The sequence below is a fragment of the Neofelis nebulosa genome, chromosome 2 (genome assembly GCF_028018385.1).
Source record: "Neofelis nebulosa isolate mNeoNeb1 chromosome 2, mNeoNeb1.pri, whole genome shotgun sequence".
NCBI lineage: Eukaryota > Metazoa > Chordata > Mammalia > Carnivora > Felidae > Neofelis > Neofelis nebulosa.
Genome location: NC_080783.1, coordinates 134204804 through 134220822, shown reverse-complemented (window position 1 = coordinate 134220822; position 16019 = coordinate 134204804). Strand labels below are relative to the sequence as shown.

At 32.8% G+C, this 16019-nt stretch overlaps 1 protein-coding gene across 9 annotated transcripts in view; it reads right to left on the bottom strand.

The window, feature by feature from the left end:
• Nucleotides 1–16019, bottom strand: part of COL11A1 (collagen type XI alpha 1 chain) — a 220750-nt gene that overhangs the window by 80134 nt on the left and 124597 nt on the right. For all 9 annotated transcript variants that reach the window (XM_058716371.1, XM_058716376.1, XM_058716372.1 and 6 more), the window contains 6 exons: nucleotides 13304–13357; nucleotides 8421–8474; nucleotides 8243–8287; nucleotides 8049–8102; nucleotides 7492–7536; nucleotides 3679–3732 (listed from right to left, as the gene is read on the bottom strand). In XM_058716371.1, the coding sequence (XP_058572354.1) occupies nucleotides 3679–3732; nucleotides 7492–7536; nucleotides 8049–8102; nucleotides 8243–8287; nucleotides 8421–8474; nucleotides 13304–13357 (306 nt within the window). The remainder of the gene's footprint in view (nucleotides 1–3678; nucleotides 3733–7491; nucleotides 7537–8048; nucleotides 8103–8242; nucleotides 8288–8420; nucleotides 8475–13303; nucleotides 13358–16019) is intronic.

The window sequence follows — 16019 nt, the reverse complement described above, 5'->3', positions numbered from 1 at the left end:
CTAAATGAGGGTGTGCATATACAGGAAGGTAATCTGTGAAAAGACACTTACTAAATAAATGTTAAGGCTATTTTTTTTACTTCCCATTGGCAAGGAGTTTTGATTTTTTGTCTTCTATAAATAGACTGTATCTTATAATAGTTATAAGTCTTAATCACCTCAAGTTAAAATTTTTCTTAAATGGAGTAACTATATGCTGACATTGGCATGAGGTTAACAGACTCTAAACATGAACATTTTAAGCACTCAATAAATAACATTTGTGAATGTATATCTATATAAATTTATATATAAAAACATATGCACATTTTCTGATTACAATGAAGATGAACCAATTAATACACAGGAAAAGAAGCTTGGCTCTATCCCTCCACTCAATTTCTTCCTTCCATATCCAAGAGATGAAGGCATTTCTGTCCTAAAAATGTTATAAAACTGCATACCAGAGAAATAATAGGTACTTTTATTTCATGCTCTAATGTTTCACTTGACAGAGAAACAGTGTATAAAAATCATTTTGTTTAGCAGTGAAAGCAATGTTCCTGAATAGTGTCATGTCTCTCCAACTAGATGGCATGCTTCTCAAGTGTAGGCATTTATTACACTTTTAATGCTTCTTAGAGACAAAATGCATGCTTGATTAATGGCTCAAAACTTGTTGAAAGATACATGAGAGAATGAACTGAAAAAGTCTGAGGAAAAATGGGTCAAATGGCTTTCTTTGACAAAAAAATTACATTATATGAAGGAAACAATTCTTAGCAATCTGTGCAATCTGTGCAAATATAAACGGTATGATAATGTGGAAGTTATACATATCACTGGATTTTATGTTGCTAAACAATGATCTATGCATGCACATGGCTTCAAAATACTTATGAAAAACGTCTTATGTATGAAATCATTTCTTGGAACTGTATTTTCACTTCTCTACATGTGAAATGTTGCATGACAATATTACATTTGGAACGCAACTGAGATAGTGGGTAAACAACATTATATACAAGTAGTATCAATCTTACCCTGTGTTTAATACTAGCTCTTTACATTAATCCTTTCATAATACTATAATACAGATAACAATCCTTTCTTGATGTGTTCACAGTAATAAAGCAAAACCGTTAGAATAATATTTCAAACAGTGTCTAAAATTGTTGCAAAAAATAAGAGATTGCTTCAACTTTTAATATTTACTTTAAGCCAGTATTTCGTCAGAGAACAAACTGAGGGTTGCTGGAGGGGTGTTGGATGGGGGGATAGACTGAATGGGTGATGGGCATTATGGAGGGCACTTGTTGGGATGAGCACTGGATGTTATATGTAAGTGATGAATCACTAAATTCTAACCCTGAAACAATCATTCACTATATGTTAACTAACTTGGATTTAAATAAAATTAAAAAAAAGTTGCTTTTAATGATAAATAATTCATTTTTAAACCTGTGAGCTAAAGTCAAATGTGAAAGTTATCAGTGGAAATAGAGGGTTATTTAAACTCAATAAGAAGTTGGAGACCATATGCATTTAGTTATAAATTATTTTCAACATGCTTGAAAGTATAATGTAACCAGATGCAACATTTATTTAAAATTTTAACATCTTAATTCAGAATTTTCCAAATTGTTCCTTTATACAAGACTACTATTGGACTATATTTGGTTAACTATAATTATCAGAAAATAGAGAACTGGAATATACAATTTTTTTGAAATACTGGCATATACAAATAGTCTCACATTTCTTCATACAGGATGCATGCTGTGGTTTTGTCAAAAAGACTCAGTTCAAAATCAATTTAGAACATTCAGTCAAAAAATATATATCAGTGAGCCTCTAAATGAAAATATCCAGGATGCGAGTAAAACTATTAGTAATGATTTAGTTATTTGTATCATTATAATGAAAAAACATTTGGTTCTCAAATTATTAACTGAAAATTTAGCTATACTTTGTTTCCTGCTGAGTAAATCATATTCAAACTATGTTGGTTATATTTTCAGCCAAAATATTTTTGAGCTTTGTTACTTAAAATATGGCCTAGGAGCACAGTATTGGCATCACCTGGACCTTTGTTAGTAACTTCAAGACTCATGACTCACTCCAGGCCTACTGAATCAAATCTACATTTTTTTTAATGTTTATTTATTTTTGAGAGAGAGAGAGAAAGAGCATGAGCAGGGAAGGAGCAGAGATAGAGAGAGGGAGACATAGAATCTGAAGCAGGCTCCAGGCTCTGAGCTATCAGCGCAGAGTCCAATGCAAAGCTCGAATCCATGAGCTGTGACATCATGACCTGAGCTGAAGTCAGATGATTAACCGACTGAGTCACCCAGATGCCCCCAAATCTACATTTTTACCAAGATACCAAAATAATTTGTATGCACATTAAAGTTTAGACAGCATTGTCAAATGTAGACTAGAAGAGTGGCTCACAAACTTTAGCATGCATCAGAACTATCTGGAGAATTTGTTAAACAGACTGGGACCCTCTCTTAGAGTTCTGAGTTAGCTGAGTGATGTAGGGAGAAGACTGTATGTCTAACAAACCGCAGGTGGTACTGATGTTCTGGTCCAAGGACCACACTTTGAGAACAACTTCCTTAGACATGTGGGTGCTATGGCCTGTAAGTTCGTATTGAAATTCATATTGAAATGCCTAATTCATGATGTTGAAATCCTAACCCTCAGAGACAATGTTAGTAAGTTGGGCCATGGGTAGGTGTTTAAGTCATGAAGGTAGAACCCTCATAAGTGAGATCAGTGACTTAAGAAAGAGACTCCAAGAGCTTCCTAGCCCCTTCTGCCCTGTTACCTGAAAGAGGGCCCCCACCTGACCATGCTGGCTCCCTGAGCTAGAATTTGTGGCATCTAGAACTGTGCAAAATAAACTTCTGTTGTTTATAAGCTATCTAGTCTCTGTGGGTAAACAACATTGTGTGCTTTGTTTGTTTGCTTGTTTTTTGTTATAGCAGCCAGAATGGTCTAAACCAGTGATTAAGTTGATTCTAGTTCTCATAAATAAACTGAGTAGGTTACTAAGAAAAGAAAAATAAAACAACTGAGCAATGAGCATGTCTGATATTCCCATATACATTTAAGTGTGGAAATAAAGGATTTCCATTAACTTTGTGAAGATACTTGAATGAGCAAATTTTATAAAAGGGATATAATTCAGAAAGGATTATCATTATTTTTTTAAAAGCACGGATTATAGACAAAAATAATAAATACAAATAAACAAATTACAATGAAATGTAAGTAATGTCAGAATGCCAGAGAATGTTTAGGAAGTGATATTTTGAAGGATACATTGGATGATGGAAGACAAAAGAGAAGTTCTGATGTAACAAATATTTAAGATTCAGTAACAATTTTTAATACCATTAGTAATATGCACTGCAGTGGAGGAGTATTTGAGAGAATAACATCCAGGTTGTTCCTGTCTTTGATGTACTTTGCAAGAATCTTTATGAAGATCTATTTGGGTTATATCAGAAACATTCAATAAATGTCATAAATTTAAAAATGTACATTCTTTGACGTCACCAATTGCAATTTATTTTTATTAGAATTTTCGTCAATATTTGCATCTAAAAATTACTTAAAATATAAACTGTGACTCTTGAAAATTTGAAAACATTGTCAAATGAAGAAATAAAGAAAAACTATGGTACTTACAGGAGGACCTTTAGGTCCAGGGAATCCAACTGGACCCTGAGGTCCTTGAGGGCCCTGAAAATAAAAAGCAGTGGAGAAATTTAAGAATATGCCTTAAAAGATACATCTTTATACTTTACAGTTTATTTCTACAGATGAAACACAATATAGCATATAGCTTCTTCATCATCATGACAGAACTACAGTAATGTAACAAGATAATGTAAGCTAATCTAAAAGTTAAATGTATGATTTTTCACCTTATTCAGTACTCAAAACCGCACACCAATGGCCTTAAATCATGAGCACTATAAATATTTAGAATTCATAATAAAGTGAGCAGAACATAGATGTATCAAGAAGCTCCATACTTTTAACATTAGTTGGAAACATCCTTGGGACAGAATAATTCAATTCCCTAGCCACCCCCAAAAAATTATTTTTAAAATTGACTCTATAAATGTTCTGATTCCAGTCACATAAAAGTAAAGGAAAAAATAAGTGACTAATTCAGAAAGACCTTTAACTAATTTCTATATTTAAAATGTATTTTGGAAGATGCCAATATCTCATTTTACTCATATATAAAATTCTTTTGTAGATCAGAGAAAAAACGCTTTATTGTATTATTTTTCTCATTAACATTCAATCTAAAAATACATTTATAATATTGTTTTAACCTAATCTTTAATCAACATTATTATTCAATACTTATATTTATATAAATTTAAAATGCAGTAAATAGACCCTATTATAGTGACAGCAAAATAATTGGTGAAGATAATCCTTTATGTTCCCAGAACATAATAATTACATTTCCAAAAGAAATATATATATATAGGAACATAATATAAATAGGATTTCTTAAATAACTCAACTAGAATAGGATTTATTTATATTTAAATAAAAAATGAAGTTTGCTAAAATTGGTCTTTACTCTTTTCAGTTTATCAGTTTAGCCTTTCCAAGGGAAATTTCGTTATCATTTTTAAGCCAATGCTAGTTCAGAAATCAGCACAAATTATTGCTATTACCAGCATCTTATCTTAAAATCAAAAAGAAACTTCGAAGTTCAATATGTCATTAAATAAATAGATATCACAGTGTAATTACCAAAAACACTGGGCAACCTTTGGGACTTACAAATTTTGGTACTCTCATTGAAGTATGAAACTATCATTCTTAAATATATATCATAATAACTTAATATTATAAACAAAGTTTTATTTTAAATGTAAAATATTAGGGGGTTCTGGGGTAGCTCAGTCGGCTAAGCATCCGACTTCGGGTCAGGTCATGATCTCACAGTTTGTGAGCACCACATTGGGCTCTGTGCTGACAGGTCAGAGCCTGAAGCCTGCTTCAGATTCTGTGTCTGTCTGTCTGTCTGTCTCTCTCTCTCTCTCTCTCATTGCTCCTTCCCTGCTTATGCTCTGTCTCTCTCTGTCTCTCAAAATTAAACATTTAAAACAATTTTAAATATAAAAATTTTTAAATATTATTTTTTTAGGCTATGTAGCAAGCTCTATTTTTCTAATTCCTTAATATGTAGTTTCTTTGCCTTCTAAATTTCTGCTCCTTTTCAACCAAAATTTGATTTTGGATTTAAATTTCTTTAAGGAAAAAAAAAATTCAAAAATCACTTCTCTACAGAATACATAGAAGAAAAAGTGGACCTGTATAAAATTCCACAAGAAAGTGTTGACATAGTCCTTCCATATTAATGAAAATAGTTTCCAGGTGATGTGGAAAATACATACTCAGTGTAAAGACAGTGTTGGAACCCAGTAAGTGTTGCCAGATAAAAACCAAGTGCCTAGTGAAATTTGAATTTGAGATAAATAATGAATAATAATATTTCCCAATATTGCAAAGGACATACTTATACCACAAACTATTCTGTTGTTCATGTAAAAATTCAAATTTAATTGGGTGTCTTAAGTCTTTTTATTTTATTTCATTTTTTATTGTTGTTTTTTGGCTTTTGCTAAATCTGGTAATCTTAGAACAACTAAAAGCTGTCTTAACTAAGTCTTTAATAATAGGCATCCATGATCCGCAAATCACGAGTATGAGGAATTATTATATTTAAGCTGCAGAGTATCCTAATTACTAAATATATAATAGTATATATTTAAAATATCCTACAACATGTACATAATATGTACATATAATACTATATATATATTATAAATATATATATTATAAATATATATATATATTTATAAGCAAATATATTGTTAAAGAAGTCCATTGAAATGGGCAAAAATAGGTATTTCCATTTCTAGTTCAATAGTACTATAAAACTCTCCCCCTAAACTTCCCAAGTCATTTATTTTAAAGAAAATATTTGGTAATATCATTTCTATCATTCTTCAACTACGCCTAAGACATAACCAAATAGTTTATGATACATAAAATTCTTTGGAGAAAATGAGGATATGTTAGGGAGAAAAGGTTTCATCAACTATGCAGAATATAGGAAGTATGTCCTGTATATTTAAAATGTATGAATGCTATTTAAAAATGGTTTCCAGCTTACTTAACTTTTTTTTATAATAACCTCTACTTTAAGCTTCAAAATACACTTTCCTTACTCTCAAAGTATTTTTACAATTACGAGTAATCATGCTGGTGGGTCACACTGTTATGTTCCAAAATTGTGAATATATATGGTTGATCATGACATTTTGGAATGCAGAAACAAAATATGAAAGAAAAATAGTTTATGCTTTAAAAACAAAACTCCTAGTTTTGCTATAATTTGTCAAGTTGTTCTATTCCATTTAATGATTTAGCTATTTTAGTTAAATTGCATCTTCTTATTAAAATTATTTTGACCATCAAAATTTTAAAATGTGTATGTTATTTATGATTTTAAAATGTACAGGATGGACTTAATTTGGGAATAGTTCATCAATAGTGAGAGATATTTAGCAAGAAAGTTTGCTTTAATTAAATATGAACCAAAGCTTTGAAACAACTATAATTAAATGTTTATTCTTAAGTCTTATCTACTGACATTTCTGTCACAAACAGAAACTTCATTCTAAAAAATTACTTATTCTCAGTTTTAAGTGACATATCATGGGGTATTTCAGTTTTCTTTTTGTGAAACATCTATTATAAATTTCAAATAATAATATACAAAAATATATTACTATAACTGCATAATACTAAACATTGTTATAGAATATTCAGAAAGGAGTCTAATTTCTTTAACAGTAATACAGATTGAATATTTAAAATTCAAGAAGATCACTTTCAAAAACTCTGGCTACAAAAATGCTTTATTTTGCCAAAAGGAAACAAATAAAGGGCATGCTTACTCATGTATATTTAGCTTTATTTTATATCAATTGAAAATCAATTTACTAAATAGTTTTTCTATTTACTGGAATAGATGTTTTATCTTGATTTGAATGTATATCGATTCTGACTTAATGGCTACTGGGAGCTTGCCTTTTACCAGCATAATGTTGCTTCCAGCTCTATGGACAAAATGAATATCAACAGGGAACACAGGAGGACTGAAGGAGAAGGCATAGGTGTCATATGGATATTCAAAAAAAATTTATTTGGCTTGAGTTTGAGAGACATCATAGGGCAATTATGCACATTATTTCTCTCATTTCTATAACAAAATTAGTAGCACATAAGTGATTAAGATTTTTTAAGAAGTAAATTAAAAAATAAGAACTTTTAAATTCTGAATAGATTTTGCAAATTTCTGTGTACATGTATTTGCAGACACATGTACTTTTTCCCAGAAATTTAAATACTTGCAAAATATTAATATTTATTTTATGTTACTGTATCCTGTATCATACGTACTCTTTCACCAGGAGGGCCAGGAGGGCCATCACCACCTGAAGTACCCTATCAAAAATAAAAAAAGAAAAGAGAAAAAAAGAAAAATCAGTTTTGATTCCTTCTGATAGCATTTGTCCTCTGGAAGAGCAACTTACATCAAACGCAAATAGAATACTTCTTTTTTTTTTAATATAATTTATTGTCAAGTTAGCTAACACACTGTAGAGTATACAATGTGCTTTTGGCTTCGGGAGTAGATTCCCATGATTCATCGCTTACAACACCCAGTGCTCATCCCAACAAGTGCCTCCTCAATGCCCATCACCCATTTTCCCCTCTTCCCTGCCCCTCACATCATTCCTCAGTTTGTTCTCTGTATTTAAGAGTCTCTTATGGTTTGCCTCCCTCTCTCTTTGTAACTATTTTTTTCTCTTCCCTTCCCCCATGGTCTTCTGCTAAGTTTCTCAAATTCCACACATGAGTGAGAACATATGATAACTGTCTTTCTCTGACTGACTTACTTCACTTAGCATAATACCCTCCAGTTCTATCCATGATAGAACAAGTACTTCTAATACCTTTGGACCAGGTTTCCCCGTGGGACCTCTCGCACCTCTTGAACCTCGAGGACCCTGCATATGAGAGCAAAAGGTGAAACCGATCGAGTGTCAGGCACACCCCAAAGCACAGAATCTGTTTTTATTTTTGAAGAAACTTATCTTGAAACATTAAATCCAAAATGAAAATTATTATTTTAAATAAAGCCACCCACCGTTGGGCCACGTTGACCCCGAGGTCCTGGTTTGCCAGCTACACCCTGCCAAAGACAGTTCAAACAGTTTCAGTAGGCAGCATATCACAGCGAATCATGAGTCTGGTGCTGAAAGACAGGTACTCATGCAAGAACATTTGTATGAGATAGTCCAGGACAATAGACTTCAATACCATACCCGTGCACCTTTCTCTCCATTGGCACCTGGAAACCCAGGAAATCCAGTGGAACCCTACAAAAATAAAAATAATAAACAATGAGTATGGTAACTAACGTTTTTATTTATTTATTTTTATTTTTTTTTAAATGTTTTATTTATTTTTGAGACAGGGAGAGACAGAGCATGAACGGGGGAGGGTCAGAGAGAGGGAGACACAGAATCCGAAGCAGGCTCCAGGCTCTGAGCCATCAGCCCAGAGCCCGACGCGGGGCCCGAACTCACGGACCGCGAGATCGTGACCTGAGCCAAAGTCGGCCGCTTAACCGACTGAGCCACCCAGGTGCCCCATGGTAACTAACGTTTTTAGACACAAGCTGCAGGCCTTTAGGAAAATGAACTTACAGTAACATCTGAAATCCAGGAAGCAGTGAAAGCATGAATTGATAAAATACATTTTAGTTTTTCACTTTAAAATAATGAACCAAATATCATTTCTCATATTAGAAAATAGCAATTAGAGAACACTATATAAAATAATTTTGACTTACAATTCTACACACTTGCTTCAACTTGGAAGAAAAATCTTATTTTTCATGAGCATGAATAAATATTAAAATAAGAATTTTATAAAAATTTTCCTAAATTAACATTGTTGTATTTATATATTTGAAACTTTTAATTTAATATTTTTACACCTTTAGAATTGAATCAAATCATAAAGGCTAAAGATCTTCCACCTTTCTGCTTGATGTTTGAATGTGGTTAAACCTAGCTGAGAGTTTAAGTCAGGCAGTCCAGCATTAAAGTCCTGTTTTTGGAATTCCAAAGGCATAAATTCATAACTTATGTTTATCATACATTCACCTAAGTTGGGTACATTACTTATCCTCTCCAAGCATAGTTTTTCTGCAAAATGAGGACACTCACCCACATCTTATAGGTACTTTGACTTTGTGGGCGATTAGAATAAAGGAAGGCAAGGTATACAAATGATAATGATAGATAACAATAAGTATTGGTTGTTTTAAGGTGTAATAGGCACAGTGAAAGCATCATACTTCATCCACAGACAGTCACATTTTACAGATGGAATATAATATAGTCCCCCATTTCATCTTGTGCATATTCCACATTTTTATCTGTTTACAGATTCCTTTGAACATGACTGTGACTGGTTTGCTTTATCGTATCATGAAACAGAACAGATTAAAGTTCAGATCTTTTCTCCTCAATGTGCTAACTATGAGACTTTGGAAAGTGTGTGCTTCCAAATACTCACTTTTCCTATTCAGACCACTTTATGAATTAAATGCAATAATGTATAAAATATCCAGCAGAGTAGTAGACATTCAGATTTTACATACTTTCCCATGTGTTAAGGGAGATATAACAAAACCTTTCTTTGACTTGAATATATTTCTTGCTTTTCTTTCCATTCATTTGGATTAAATTATCCCTAAAATAGTATTTATCTAAGTGATGTGTCCCCTCCATTTCATGATAATTCAGAGTAATTCCTAATAATGTGGATTGTCAAATCCCACTGCAGATTTCTCTCTCTAGCAGAAGGACCCAGGAATCTGCATCTTTAACAATTCCTCCAGGTGATGTATATAATAGATACCAATGTATATTTCCTCCAGGAGAAAGTTGTATGTGAAGCCTTATGGGAGCTGATGGCCAAAACAATCATCCATTGTATGCACTGCTGAGCTTCTTTTTATGACCCATTTCCCAATATATTCTAATTCATATCTATAGAGGTTACTATGTGATTCACCTGAGGACAATTGTTAGGACATGTAATATTCACATAATGGGGAAATAATGTCTGCAAATTATGTTTTTTGAAGGGCTTTCAAAGCCTTTTTCTCTATGGAGAATGAGAAGTCAGATCTGGTACAGGATTACTATGGGACTACTCTAGGAATTTGACAAGTGAGTAAAATCCAATATGGAAATAACCTACTCTACCAGATTTTATCTGTGAACAAATATTCATTTCTGTCTTGGATAGAATAGATAACTAATCACATTTGTAGAGACTCCATTCAAACAAATTGCTCTATGCATCAATCAATTTTATTGTTATAAAATTTATTTTCTTATGTAAGTTTCTGCTCTAGGCAATTTATGAGAAAAAAACAAAAATGCCCAATCCATCAACTAAATAGTTTGTAATATAAAGGCATATTCTTCTTCTTTTCTCACATAAGGAGTTATCACCAAAATATAAAATTTCCATGATAGGTTTTGACTTTATTTTATTTTTAATGTTTATTCATTTTTGAGAGAGAGAGAGAGAAAGAGAGAGAGTGAGAGCGAGCAGGGGAGGGGCAGAGAGAGAGAGAGAGAGAGAGAGAGAGAGAGACAGAATCTGAAGCAGGCTCCAGGCTCTGAGCTGTCAGCACAGAGCCCAGTGAGGGGCTTGAACTCATGAACTGTGAGATCATGACCTGAGCTGAAGTAGGACGCTTAACCAACTGGGCCATGCAGGCACCTCAGGCATTATAGGTTTTTAAATGGAAAAAACAAACAGCAAATGAAAGGCTGAAAAGTCAAAGATTAATGGTAAAATTGGCTCACCAATTGTGAAACTTTCAAAATTATTTGAATGCTGTTTTAAATATAAAGAATCCTACATTAAAACAGATTTACTTTTTGAAGTAGTGATCTATCTTTTTATAGTACCAATGATGGTGCAACTTTCAAATACCCATTGTGATTTACATTGCTAGTAAGATATTAAATAAATTATATGTCTAACTATAGTCCTTAAACTGCTTAAGAGATTAGCAGTTGAATTTCACTTTTAGTACAATATAGATTTAAATCTATTCAAAATTCATTAGCTTCCACATAGGAAAAAAATGTGAAGATATCTTTGATCTTGATGAGACCATTATTTTTTGTTTTAGAACTAAGAAACATTAATCATTTTTGATCATAAAAACAGTTATTGTGAAGAACAGTAATATGAAAAAATAAAAACCAAGGTTTCAGACATTTTGGTTAAGGAGTAAAGAAAAATGTTTGATTTCTCTAGGAAGAAACATTTCTCTCCAGTCACTCTGGTGCATTTTGTTAATAAAAATAACTCAAAGAATATTGAACAGAGTATTGTCATAGGAAAAACAGAAGGAAATAAGAATGTCAAATAAAAGAATATTGTGCTAAGCCTTCAAGTAATATGATAGTTTTCTGTTTTTAAATCAAAACACCACAATTGCAATTCAACTTCCTAATTATATCAAGAACTCATCAAGCAATCTAATGATAGCGTAAGGTTGTGGGTTTTGCAGTGAATGTTGTTTTTGTTTTTTTTTTTTTTCCACTCATAATACTTGTGAAAATGCTTGACATTTGAAAGGAAGGTAGCTAAGAGACAGGGCAGTGTATTAGAGACAATATCTAAAAGGTGAAACTTACTAATAAGCATTCTAAATGTAGCTAGAAACCTTTAAATGATGCATGTGTTATTTTTAAGTCACAGATGAAAAGCTCAAAGCATTATGTTTACCTCTTACTATACAAGGGATTCCACATTTTCTAGAAACTCAATGACAATTTATAAGACAAAACCACATAGCAAGCCTAATACAGTGTCATCACAGGACAATGAGTGAACACAAGTACATGCAGTTCACATTTGTCAAGAGGAAGGACATTCTGGTTTCCCAATGATTATCTGGGGAACTTATTAATAAATATGTTTGGAGATTATTATATAAACAGGATTTATCTTTATATACGATTCCTGTCAAGCCTGAATGGGTCAAACAGAGACAGATTGAAAGTAGATGGATAGATAGATAGTCTGTCTCATGGGCATGTAAGTATTTTAATAGTAGAAACCAAAATGTATGTATTAATTTATTTAACCACTTTAATTAACTAGTCAATGCAAGAAGTGCCCCCTTGACAAAGTTTTAAGATTAGCTTGAGGAAAATTAGCACACCAGGGTAAACATCTATTTTTAAAACCATCTATGTTTATGCTTAAAATATGTATATTTCAAATAGTTAAAAATAAAATTTTAGTTCTGTAGTGGATCAGATGGTGGCCCCAAATCCATATATCTGATATTCAAATCTCTGGAACATGTGAATGTTGCCTTATTTGGAAAAAGAGGTCTTTGTAAGTGTAGGTTAAGTTAAGGATCTTGAAATGAGATCATGTGGTCCCTAAATGCAAAGACAAGTGTCTTTATAAGAGACAGAAGAGAAGACAGAGAGAAGAAAAAGGCCACGTGGAGATGGCAGAGCTATGCAGAGACAAACCACGGACTGCCCTGGTTTACTAGAAGCTGGAAGAGACAAGGAGAGACTCTGGCCTAGAGCTTTTGGAGGGACTGGGGCCCTGCTGACACCTTGATTTTATTAGGCTTCTGGTCTCCAGAACCATAAGAGAGTAAGTCTTTGTTGTTTTAAGTCACCAAGTTTGTAGAAATTTGTTACAGTAGCCCTAGGAAACAAATACTGGGGAAAGGAGGGAAGAGAAAGATGATGAAAGATGTATTGTAATTTTTTTTTTAAAGGCAGCAAGTGGAAATTCAAACCTGTAGGGTACTAGAAATGAAATCAAACACTGTTATCCATCAGTTATCATCCCCTTTATAACTTCTAGATATAGTAGTATGTCACTCTGGAATAGTCCTGATTCCAATTACAAGGAAGTAGCTGACAATGTCTTCCTTTTATGACACTGTCTGCTAAAATACTCCAGTCCATAATCACCTAGGCTCCCAGAGCTCCTTGTGTACCAGGCACCCACAAACCTGATGTCTTTCCCTTGTGAAATTATATTTTAAGGATTTATCATCTCTGTGTTACAAACCATTATGTATGATTAATTTCTACAAAATGTTGATAAACTATAAACATCAAGCTAATTGTTTTACCTTTGGACCTTGTCTTCCTGGATATCCTGGTAATCCTGGAACACCAAGTTTCCCCTAAAGTTAAAAAATAATAATAATAAAGATTCTAAGTTGAATTAAGTTTAAATGATGATTTTAGCCATTTTTCTAGAAGTTAGAACCACATATTTGTACAAAGGGAAGATTTACAAGTTTTCACCATATTTTACTTACATTATATTTCTTCATTTGCATAGGGAAAAATTGTTTTGACATATTTCTAATGCTATAACGTTCTCTAACTTAACACCTGTCTAAGTGACAGTGCCTTCTTTGGAGGCAGGACCCTGAGCGAAAAAGAATTCTAGGACTCTCTCTGAACTCTTAAGCGTGACTAAAGAAAATGCCTAAGCTTTTCAACATTAAAATTATTTAAAGTTAGTTGATGTAGTTAGAACTGCATTTATATTTTATCATTTCAGCTGGAGTTAATCCTTTTTATAAAATGATTTCATTTCTCATGTAAATACAAAGTAAGCAATCCTGAGTTATTTAAGTATTTCTCACTGAGCAGTTTAAAGAACTACACAAGAAATTCTGACCTAATTTTGGGGCCAAGCTGCTTCTTCTTTTCAAACATCTGGAAAATCTGGGTTAATCGACACATCAAATGTTGAGAACTATATAGCTAAGTAATGATGATTTTTGTGGAGTGTTAATTCCTGCAGGTGGGACCTTAAATGTGCAACAATTTTGTTCCAGTGCAATGAGATTACTTCTCAAAAACTGCTAAAACAGTAAATTGCAGCAAAGTCCAAAGATGTGTAACAAATACCAAGAGGTTTAAAATGCTATACTAGCAAAATTTCACCCTGAACAAAGCATTAACTTAAAAATACAGGTAATGAGAAAATTAAACTAAATTTCTGAGTAAAGTGTTTGTGGAATTTTACTGTGACTATTTTCCTTAAGATTTTATAAAAGCACACTCCATATATATATAATATTATTTATCAAAGTCTTAAAACATTGGGAAGCACATAGCATCATTGTTTCCCATGTACATTTAAACAAAATAAGAATAGAAACAAAAACAAATCCATATTACTACATGTAACAGTAAGAGAGGAACAGCAACTTTATGAACCACAATAAATATTTTACTGGATGAATCAAGGTAAGAAAATAGGAATATAGTTTATGACCTTGTTATTACAGATTGAACTAAAGAGTTGTCTGATTCAAGATCAACACTGCATAGGTAAGCAGTCTTCAGATGGAAAATATGCAAACAAGCCCTAAGAAGTATGCTTATAATGATGTCCCTTTGGATGCATTAAGTTATCATGTCTGTTTTATGCCACTGATTTCAAGGTTAATGAAATTCTCTAATTATGATCATGAAGTCTTTGTGTTCCATGTTAATTACTGTATTATAATATAGACTCTTACTCACTTTAGAGTCATTTCAAAATAAATCCAGGCAGAAGTTTTGTTTGCCTTTTCAATCACCAGATGGGCAACTTCCATAAAGGGGAAATGCTAATGAAATGTTAAAGAAGAATTGTGGGGTAAAGTCCTGATGCCTCTGAAGAGACTCTGGCATCATTTACAAGAATAAAGTGGAGGAAGGATGGGAGGAAGTTCCCATAATAGTCTGAAACTATTGGCTAGTGAGTACTCTAAGTGGAAGGGTGATAGGGCCTTGGAAGCCTTTGTTTCCTCTCATCCTTTCCTTCCCTGCCTAAACACGATGACATTATTCATCAGTTCACAAATGACAACTGGGAGGGTGAAACTTTAGAAGAACTACTACATCAGATGATTCATAGTGACATGAGGAAACATCTTCTTACCTATGCAGTCACAGTGCCTGTGTAATCCTTATATATTGTTCTTCTGAGCCAGGATGGCAAGGAGGGAAATTAAGAGTTTTCTTAAACAGCATGGAATTCTCATATTTTATAGAATAGTGGCATGCTCAATATAGAAAATTTGGAAAGCAGGTATACATATTAAAAGGAAGGAAATCGTCTGAGTTATACCACCAAGAAATAATTCGTATTTATATTTTTCTTTAGTGTACAAATAGGATAACACTTGTCATGGGAATTTCTAGTTCTTTCTTAATTTAACTTCATAGTTACATCATGAGGTGTTCACCATATCACTAAATACTTTATGATGCCATAGTTTTAATGTTGTCTAATATTACATGAAAATGTAAATGTAATGGTTGAAAATATTTTCTGACATAGTATATATAGCACAGTGGCTCTTAAATCAATGAATATTACAATTATGGGGACGTTTTAAAACATAGTGATGCCTGGGTTAACACTAGACTAAAATTAATCTCTTCAAGTTGGGCTTTGACATCATCATTTTGTAAAACACTTGCCTATGAAAATGCATGTTCATGTGAAAAAATATAAAGTGTACATTTTGGCATGAGGAGCAAAGATAATTCTACCTCTTCTAAAACAATAAGTATACCATCTTTCATTGATTCTTTGATCCATTGTTAATCACATGCAAATTCTATTTTAAACTTTTTTTAAGTTTTATTTTATTTGAGAGAGAGAACGATAGCAACAGAGAGAGAGAGAGAGCATAAGTGGGGGAAGGGGGGAAAGAGAGAGAGAGAGAGAGAGAGAGAGAGAGAGAGAGAGAGAGGCAGAGAGAGGGAGAGAGAGAGAGAGACAGAGAGAGAGAATCCCAAGCAATGTGGGGCTCAGACTCAGGAACTGCGAGATTA